The sequence below is a fragment of the Malaclemys terrapin genome, chromosome 20 (assembly GCF_027887155.1).
Source record: "Malaclemys terrapin pileata isolate rMalTer1 chromosome 20, rMalTer1.hap1, whole genome shotgun sequence".
NCBI lineage: Eukaryota > Metazoa > Chordata > Testudines > Emydidae > Malaclemys > Malaclemys terrapin.
The window spans coordinates 13,375,172-13,384,059 of NC_071524.1; the positions used below are offsets into that span (position 1 = coordinate 13,375,172).

An 8,888-nucleotide genomic window follows, 5' to 3' on the forward strand; every position below is an offset into this window, starting at 1 on the left:
CAGTCGCTGTGTGTCTGGGCAGCGCCCGGCCCGATGGGGCCCTGATCTCGGTCACTGTGTGTCTGGGCAGCGCCTGGCGCGACGGGGCCCTGATCTCGGTCACTATGTGTCTGGGCAGCACCCGGCCCGACGGGGCCCTGATCTCGGTCACTGTGTGTCTGGGCAGTGCCCGGCCCGACGGGGCCCTGATCTCGGTCTCTGTGTGTCTGGGCAGTGCCTGGCGTGACGGGGCCCTGATCTCGGTCACTGTGTGTCTGGGCAGCGCCCGGCCCGACGGGGCCCTGATCTCGGTCACTGTGTGTCTGGGCAGTGCCCGGCCTGACAGGGCCCTGATCTCGGTCACTGTGTGTCTGTACAGCACCTGGCGCGACGGGGCCCTGTGATGGATGCACAAACAGCCCCCAGAGAGGGAGGGGTCAGGGAACTGCCCTGGGCCCTGGTGGCAGGGTTGCCAACAGTCCCTTATTACAAGGGACGTCCCTTATCTTTCCATCTCCGTCCAACAAGACCGGGAGCTGCTGAGTGCTGCAAAAAGCAGCAAGAAAGACGCCCGGCGAAGGTAGGTGAGTCCTGCATCTCGGTGATTTGATGATAATCTCAGGAGATGGGGTGGGGCAGGGATGCTAAGGAAACACCCATTGTTTGAGAAATACAATGTAGGTGATGGGCCACCCCTGGCAGCTCTGCCCTGCCCCACCTGCAGGGCCCTGCCTGGCCGGAGGAGGAGCTTGGCAGGGAGCAGAGAGCAGCTCCCTTTAAAGGCGCCAGCGGAGGTGAGCAGGGCTGGGATCGGCAGCTCTGCAGAAGGAGCCGGTGGCAGGCCCAGCTGATGCGCTACCTGAGCTGTTGAGGGGAAGGACTCTGGGCATTTGCAAGGTCAGAGACGTCTCCTCAGGTTTGTTCCGGTCTTTGCTTCTCCCTCTGGCTTGGGGAGACCGGCGGGAAGTGACCCGGGAGGGGGTGTGTGGGGGTGACACAGAGCTCTCCACGGGCAGGGCTCAGCTGTCAGCCTTGGGGCCCTGCTGGAGCCTGGGGGAGAGGGTGGGACAGGGGTGATGCCCAAAGCCCTTTGCCAGGCAGCAGAACTAGCATTTGTTGGACCCTTTACATACCCCAGAGGGGCTGGACACAGCCTGTGACCCAGCCGAAGGGCGAGACAGGAGGGGACAGACAGCACAAGGTGGGAGCGGCTACCAACAGGGGGCACCAGGACAGAGAGCGCCTGTCATGCCCTCCCCTGACCACTAGGTGGGAGCTGTGGGCGCAGATCCCTTCCCTGGCCCCGATCTCGGGCACCGTGTGTCTGTGCAGCGACCGGGGTAGCACAGAGAGCCTGGAGCACTGGGCCTGGGGCAAGATTTGAGGCCTGAACCAGAGGCTGTGAACCAAAGTCAGGCCATGGGTTAGAGCAAATGCTGACAGGTTTGCTGTGCAGTTCACTGTGTGTCTGTGCAGCGCCCGGCGCGATGGGGCCCTGATCTCGGTCACTGTGTGTCTGGGCAGCGCCCAGCCCGACACGGGACTGATGTTGGTTGGGACCTATAGGCCCTGCCTTACTGCAGCGGGAGCTGGGGCACACAACGTGTCTGGATCGGTTGGAGCAGCAAATGCTGGCACGGACGGTGGCTGACGTGCTGTCCCCCCGGTGCAGCGTTCCCCAGCTCTCCAGGCCGGGCTGTGCTCTGTGCCCAGCCTTGCCCAGGTTGGGATGAAGGTTCTGCCCCTGGGATCGCGCTGCCAGGCCAGAATCGCTCCCTCCCACTCGGACGCAGTCTGTCGGCCCTGGTGCTGCTACAGATCCCTGAGCCCTGCTGCACGAGCCTGGTTTGGTCTTCAGCAACCGCAGCCCCGGGTGAAATCCCACCCCACCCCCCACTCCTTCCTCCTCCGTGCCTGGGGCTCCCGCCAGTACCCACATGACGGTTTATTGACCAACTACCTGGCCCCGTCCCCCGTCGCCCTGGCAGGTGCTTATAGAGAGCAGTAGGTGCCGGCAGGGCCGGCTCCAGGGTTTTGGCCACCCCAAGCAGCAATCTCCGACGGCAATTCGGCGGGAGGCCCTTTGCTCCCAGCGGGAGTGAGGGACCGTCCGCCGAATTGCCGCCGAATACCTGGACGTGCCGCCCCTCTCCAGAGCGGCCGCCCCAAACACCTGCTTGCCAGGCTGGTGCCTGGAGCCGGCCCTGGGTGCCGGTGCCCACAGCTCACTCTGCTCCCGGCTCTGCAGGAATCCAGGTGGGCACATGCCAGCCCCCCTCTGCACCCCACGGGGCGCCGGTCTCCATGGCCCAGCTCTGCCCCCAGCCCGGCTCTTCTCCCCACAGACCCAGCTGGGCAGTGTTAGTACAGCCGGGGCCAGCGCCAAACCTGCAGCTCAAGGGGCTGCCATGGGGACCCGGGAGCTCGGGGGGGAAGGGGGTCTGGGCAGGGCTGGGACGCTGCCCTCAGGCGACAGGCCGGGCTGGGAGCCCGGGGCAGCCGGAGCGCAGGGGGATCTGCTACCCAGGGGCTCTGGGGGTGTTTGGCTCCGGCCCAGCAGCGCCCCCTCCTGGGGGTGGCAGGCGGCTGTGACAGGCGCGTGTCCCCACAGGGCCGAGCGAGAGGAAGATGCTGCTGCTGATGCGGGTCGTGTTGCTCTCAGCGCTCTGCGCCGCGGCGCTCGGTGAGTTCGGATCCCCCCGGACCGGGGGTGGGGGGCAGGGCTGGGAATCCCTGATGCAGCGCAGAATCCAGGGGGCGGAAACGCAGGCGTGGGAAATTAACGATGGAGGCGCCCGACTAACCCACCCCCTGGCCTGGAGCCTGGGCTGGACCTGCCCCTGCAGAGCTTCAGTCCAGCCCATCCCTCCATGAGGCAGGGCTGGGTCGTCCCCTGCCGCCCGTTCCCAGAGCCCTCGTGTTCATCGGCCCAAGGGATGAGGCCCTTGGCCCTGCCCACGGGGAACCAATCCCAGGTCGCACACCTCCCGCCCAAGCCGTGTCCCCTGCCAGCCCAGCTCAACCCAAACTGCCCTGGGGCAACCAAGAGCCAGAAAGGGCCAGCTCCCAGCATGCAGAGGGGCAGTGAGCTGAGGCTGTGTGGGGAGGGCAGGGGAAAGGGGGCTGGGGAGGGGGAGAGCAGGGGCAGAGGTGGGGGTGGGGGGGAGCAGTAACAACACTAGCTGGTCCCCCAGCTCCCACCAAGGCCCCGTTAGCAGGATTCGTTCTGGGAATGTCCCTGCAGCCAAGAAATCGCCCCTGGATCAGAGCAGGGCCCATCTACCCCGGTGTCCCGGCTCCAGCAGTGGCCAGTGCCAGATGCTCCAGAGGGAGGTGACTGACACCCCCTAGTGGCCCATGATGGAATAACCCGGCTACAGGGCAATTTCCTTTCTGTTCCCATCAGTTAATGGCCCCCAGCCCTGGGGCGGGAGCCCGTCCAGTCCCACGCTGGCTGTTCTCGTTCTCCATAGAAACCTCTGATCCGTTGCTGGATCCTGCTCGTGGCCCAGTGACAGCCAGTGGCAGCGAGTTCCACAGGCCGATTGTGCCCAATGAGCCTTTTCTCAGGGTCGGATGCTCTGACCTTCCAGTTTCTGGGGCACTGGGCTCCATCCTGGTCACCCCGACTCGGAAGTTCCTGGCAGAGGGGCAGGGGGGTCAGCAGTGGGAGACCTGAAGGATCAGGGGCCTCCCGGATGCAGAGAGAGCGGAAAGGCTGCTGGGCAGCGGAGCCCGGCAGTGGAGAATACAAGTGACCGGAGGGGGCAGAGGAGACAGACGGGTTCTGAGCCAAACACCCTGGGTGGGAGCTTCCCCAGCCCGGGGTGAGTTCAGACCACCAGCCCCACCTGCCATCTCCAGTCCAGCCCTTGTTTGGCCTCCCTCCAGCCCGGCCTGGCTCCCCATTCGCCCCTTTCCTGCCAGCGGCGGGTGCTGCTGCACGGCGAGCAGGCTCCCGGCAAGGCCTCTCCCCAGCCCCGTCTCATTTAACGCAGGGCTGCGCGTCCCTCCTGCGCCGTGCACGGCCTTTGCTGGCCCCACCCCCACCCCATTGCTGCCGCCCCACTCAGAGCACCAGCCCTGGGCCCGATCCTGCTGCGTGGGCTGGGGCAGGTGGGGGGCAGCCACATTAACCCAGCCCTTTCTCCCCTCCCCCGCATGGCACAGGCTGCCCCCGCATCATCTCACGCCGACAGTGGGGGGCCCGGGCCCCAAGAAACAGGGTCCCACTGAGGACCCCAGTGCCCTACGTCATCATCCACCACACGGCAGGGAACCGCTGCTACACACAGGCCTCCTGCAGCCGGCAGGTCAGGGGCATCCAGAACTACCACATGGACACCCGGCGCTGGCCCGACATCGGCTACAAGTGAGTACGGCAGGGTGGGGCAGGGGCCTCCACAGAGCTGAGGGGCATATGCCCCTAGGAGGCCATGGGGGGCAGGAGGGGTGAAATGTGGGTTATACAGACCCTCCCTTCCATCGGGGGGGGGGAGGAAGCACCCTGTGAAGGGGGGGGCTGAGGGATGATGGGGAGCCAGGGGAGGTGCTGAGACTTGGAAGTGCGGGAACCGGATTTAGGCTGGGAAGGGCCAACCCAGTAGTTCCTGACTCTGTTTCTCAGGCAGTTCCTCAGCAGTTGGCCCCCCGTGTGCCCCCCCCCCATGCCCTGCCCAAGTGCTGGTGCCCTGTCCCATCCCTCGCCCCACCCCAGCAGCTGCCGTACATGCTCCTGCCCCTCCCCCAGGCCGGGACCCAGGGGGGCTGGAACACGGGACCAGGCTGGGCCTTGGCTCCAGACCCTCCCCCAAGTCCTGCCCCCCCATGAGTCACTGGGGGAGGGGGGCAGGTGGAAAACATGGCCAGTGCAGAGATGTGTTTGCACCCCCAGCCCTCCCAGCACTGCGAGCCCTACCTGCCCTGGAGGGGGACGGGGGCCACAAAGCCCCTGGCAGGGGGAGATTGGGGCGGGGGCTGAGGGAGTCCCTGAAGAACGGGGGATGGGACAGGGCAGTCATAAAGCTGGTGGGGGGATGGAGGGCCACAGGGAGCCCCTGGGCCATGCCAGGAACTTGGCTGACAGATGCTGCGTGGCCTGTGCCCTGCTCGTCTCTGACACTGCCCCATGCCGGTGTTATCAACACCTTTCCGTGGCGCCGGCCTGACGCCCTGCAATGAAAACCTGGCCGGAGATTTTGCTCTGTGAAATGTTTTGAGATGGTGACGTCGGGGGATGGAAACCCAGCTGGGAATTTCCCGCAGGGTGGCGGGTCCCAGGGCTGTTCTCCTGCCCCACATCTGGGCCGGCTACAGCCCTCCCTCGCCCCCCACCTGTGTACAGGTGGGGCCCAGGGCTGCTTCCATAAGGGGCATTACACAAAGCGCCACCTAATGGCCAAACAGTGCAATACAGGTCCCCCCCACCTTCCAGTCCCTTTCCTCAGTGGGTCTTTAGCTGCATGGCAGAGGATTGAGCTTCTAGCTCCGAGGGTCCCAGGTTCAAACCCGGGCAGGGCCAGCGACGACCCTGGGGGAGCTGCCGGGAGCGATGGGGAGGGGAGGCTGCGGCCGACGTGCCTGTGCGTGTCTCACACTGCGCTCTGCCTGCAGCTTCCTAATCGGCGAGGACGGCAACGTCTACGAGGGCAGAGGCTGGAGCAGCGTGGGGGCCCACGCCTACGGCTGGAACTATAAGTCGCTGGGATTCAGCTTCCTGGGCAGCTTCTCCAGTACGTGGGTCCCGTCTGTACGGATTTCCCCGCTAGGGTTGCCAGGTGCCCAGTTGAAAGGGGACCCTGGCAGCTCTGGTCAGCACCGCTGACTGGGCCGTTAAAAGTTGGTGCGGGCTGGCAAGCTTCCTACCCGGCTCTGTGCAGATCCCAGGAACGAGCCGGCATTTCCTTCCAGCTCGGGGGCATCCACGGAGCTCCGCACGCTGCACCCACTCCAAGCTCCGGCTCCGCAGCTCCCATTGGCTGCCCTTCCCGGCCAATGACAGCTGCGGAGTTGGTGCTTGGAGTGGGGACAACGTGTGGAGCCCCCGTGGCTGCCCCCAAGCTGGGGGGACATGTCGCCGCTTACTGGGATCTGCCTGAAGTCAGCACCGCCTGGAGTCTGCACCCCAAAGCCCTTTCCATGCCCCAACTTAGAACCCTCTTCTGCACCCTAACTCCCTCCCGGAGCCTGCACCTCACACCCCCTCCCGCACCTCAACCCCCTGCCCCAGTCCTGAGTCTCCTCCCACACTCCAAACCCCTCAGCCCCAGCCCAGAGCCTCCTCCTGCACCCCAAACCCCTCATCCCTGGCTCCACCCCAGGGCCTGAGTCCTCATGCTCCCCACCCCCCCCAACCCAGTGAAAATGAGCGAGTTAGTGAGGGTGAGGGAGAGAGAGCAAAATAGGGAGGGGGGATGGAGTGAGTGGGGGAGGGGCCTCAGAGAAGGGCGGGGCAGGGGTGGGGCCTCAGGGCAAGGCTGTTCGGTTTTCTGCAATTAGAAAGTTGGCAACGCTCCTAGGCCGTGCTGGGAGCTGGGAATCCCTCCTGCAGGGCTCCCGCCCACACCTGCTCTCCTGATGCCCGGGGCAGGGGGTTCTGCCCCAGAGACCATCTCCGGTGATGTAGGAATTGGTAACTAATGACGACGGGTCACTGCTGCAGAGCGACCTGGCTGGCTGCAAGCAAACAACGTGGGGTTTTCATCCAGCCAAGCACAAGGGCAGGGATGGGGCCCAAGGAACGCAGGCCAGACCTACGGCCTGGGGCCTGGAGAGCAGCGACCCAGAAAGGATCTAGGGCCGGGGAACACAGCTGAGCAGGGGCAGCCCGTAGGACCCTGGAGCTGTAGTGACCTTTGGCTGTACAGGGAGGGGAGAGCGAGTAGGAGCGGGGGGGGGGGGGGGGTCACCTGTATACGGCATCACTGGGCCCGTCACTGGATCCCCTGGCTGGCTCTGGTGGCCCCTACTCCCCTGTTTGTCCTGCCCAGGATCCCATGAGCCCTGCGTGTCCTCGCGTCGCCCTGGGAGCTCGGGTGTGGCTGGTGACCCCTAAATCCTGCCCAGAGCCCGGCTCTGCAGGGTGCAGCCCCTAGGCTGGAGGTGGGGCCTGCGGCCCTGGCCTCCCCCGGCAGAGAGCGCCTGAGCTGGGCACTCACAGGGTGGCGGCAGGTGGGGACACTGAGCTCCCTGTGACAGGTTCCTTCCGGGGTGCCACTTGGAACTGAGGTACCCCTGAGCCACCAACCTGGCTTCCCTTTACACGGCGCTGCTGTGACAGGCTCTCAAGGCCCCTCCAGCGCACGCAGGTAGGGACACATCCAGCTGCAGAAACACACAAGATGCTGAGATCAGCTCTGGCTGGGAAGGCTCAGGTAAGGGATTGCCCAGCCCTCAAGTGCGCCCCCCCCCCTAGAGGAGAAACCCAAAATTGTACCATCTGGCACTGGACAGCGCAAGCTTATGAAATTCAGCCCCTCCCTCCATGTGGAGAAAGGCAGGCACAGCTTTTGCCCCCCAGTGATGATTTCCACACGCTGGTTTTAGACCGAACAAAAACAAGTTGATTAACTACAAAAGATAGAGCTGAAGTGATTATAAGGGAGAGCAAACAGAGCAAAGCAGATCGCCAAGCAAATAAAACAAACACGCAAGATAAGCTTCAGCTAGTAAAGAAACTGGCTCCAAGCAGTAATTTCTCACCCTAAATGTTTTAGGCAGATTGCAGAGATTCCTGAAGGCTGGCTGCACTGGCCTGCAGCGAAAAGCTTCAGAAATTTCATTCACAGGCTAGACACCCTTCCGGCCTGGGCTCAGCACCTCTCCCGCCCCCTGCCCCAGTCTTTGTTTCTTAGGTGTTTCCAGCAGCCATCCTGGGCAGGGATTCCGTGAAGAACGAGCGTTGATGATGTCACTCCCCTGCCTTAAATAGCCTTACAGATGGTGGGAATCCTTTGGGCACTCACAGGGCGGCTACAGCTGGGGGCACTGGGCACCGTGTGCCCCCTCCCAGCTGAGAGCTCGGGGGCGGGGGTTGGGATTCAGCGAGAGATCTGCCCCTGGGCTAACCCAGCTGGCTTCAGCGCCATCCCGCCGGGCTCCGCCATGGTCGAGCGCCCCCCTGTGGGGCACCGGGCTGGGGCACAGGCCTAGGAAAGGGTGGGGAGGGACCTTGGCTAAGCAAATGCAGCTGAGCGGGGGGGATGCATTACCGAATGTGTGGGAGGGAGTGACACTGACATGGCCAATGGAGAGCGTGGGCAGAGGGGGGTTATTTATTCAGGCCACAGTCACATCCCCTGAGCAGCAGAGACGGGCCGAGGGCCAGGGTGAGATTAACAGGGGGCTGTTCTGTCCTGCAGGCAGAGCCCCCAACGCTGCCGCCCTGAACGCCGCCAAGAGACTGATCCAATGCGCCGTCTCTAAGGGCTTCCTGAGCCGCAGCTACACCGTGACGGGGCATCGCAACGTGAACCCGACCAGCTGCCCCGGGAACGCCCTCTACAGGGTCATCAGCAGGTGGCCCAGGTTCAAAGCCAAACCCTGAGTCACTGCAGCCTCGGGGAAGCCCCTGCGCCCATCGCTGACCCCGCCTGCGGCTTCTGCTTACTCGAGCAGCACCTCCGTCCCCCAGCAGGGGGCAGCCTCGCGCTTCCCGGCCACCTGCTGCCTCCTGGGGCCCGGAGAGCAGGGATCTGAGAGTTGGGGTTACGCTCCCGTCTCCCCTGGGCTCTGCTGCTCCCCCACTACCTCTCCGGGGGGCTCAGATTTCTAATGGTGCCTGGGAGCCACCTGCCTCCCCCAGGTGGCTTCCTTCAGCAGAGGCCAGGCCTAGCCCCTCGCTCCCGCCCGGAACGGGCACGTCGGCTCAGCCCGGGTCCACACACAGCCAGGCCCAGGGTCTGACAGCA

At 64.6% G+C, this 8,888-nt stretch overlaps 1 protein-coding gene across 1 annotated transcript; it reads left to right on the forward strand.

Moving 5' to 3' along the window:
* Positions 1 to 838: 838 nt before the first annotated feature.
* On the forward strand, positions 839 to 8,524 carry LOC128826463 (peptidoglycan-recognition protein SC2-like). Its single transcript, XM_054009754.1, has 6 exons — positions 839 to 895; positions 2,591 to 2,662; positions 3,907 to 3,912; positions 4,150 to 4,351; positions 5,593 to 5,711; positions 8,340 to 8,524. Exons 2-6 carry the CDS (start codon positions 2,608 to 2,610, stop codon positions 8,522 to 8,524), a joined length of 567 nt encoding a protein of 188 aa, XP_053865729.1. The 5' UTR covers positions 839 to 895; positions 2,591 to 2,607.
* Positions 8,525 to 8,888: the final 364 nt, after the last annotated feature.

What these genes read in the sequence shown, in the direction of transcription:
- LOC128826463 (XM_054009754.1), top strand. Translation starts at nt 2,608, where the DNA reads ATGCTGCTGCTGATGCGGGTCGTGTTGCTCTCAGCGCTCTGCGCCGCG. An exon ending in TGGCCCGACATCGGCTACAA is followed by an intron (nt 4,352 to 5,592) that starts GTGAGTACGGCA and finishes CTCTGCCTGCAG; the next exon opens with CTTCCTAATCGGCGAGGACG. An exon ending in CTTCCTGGGCAGCTTCTCCA is followed by an intron (nt 5,712 to 8,339) that starts GTACGTGGGTCC and finishes TCTGTCCTGCAG; the next exon opens with GCAGAGCCCCCAACGCTGCC.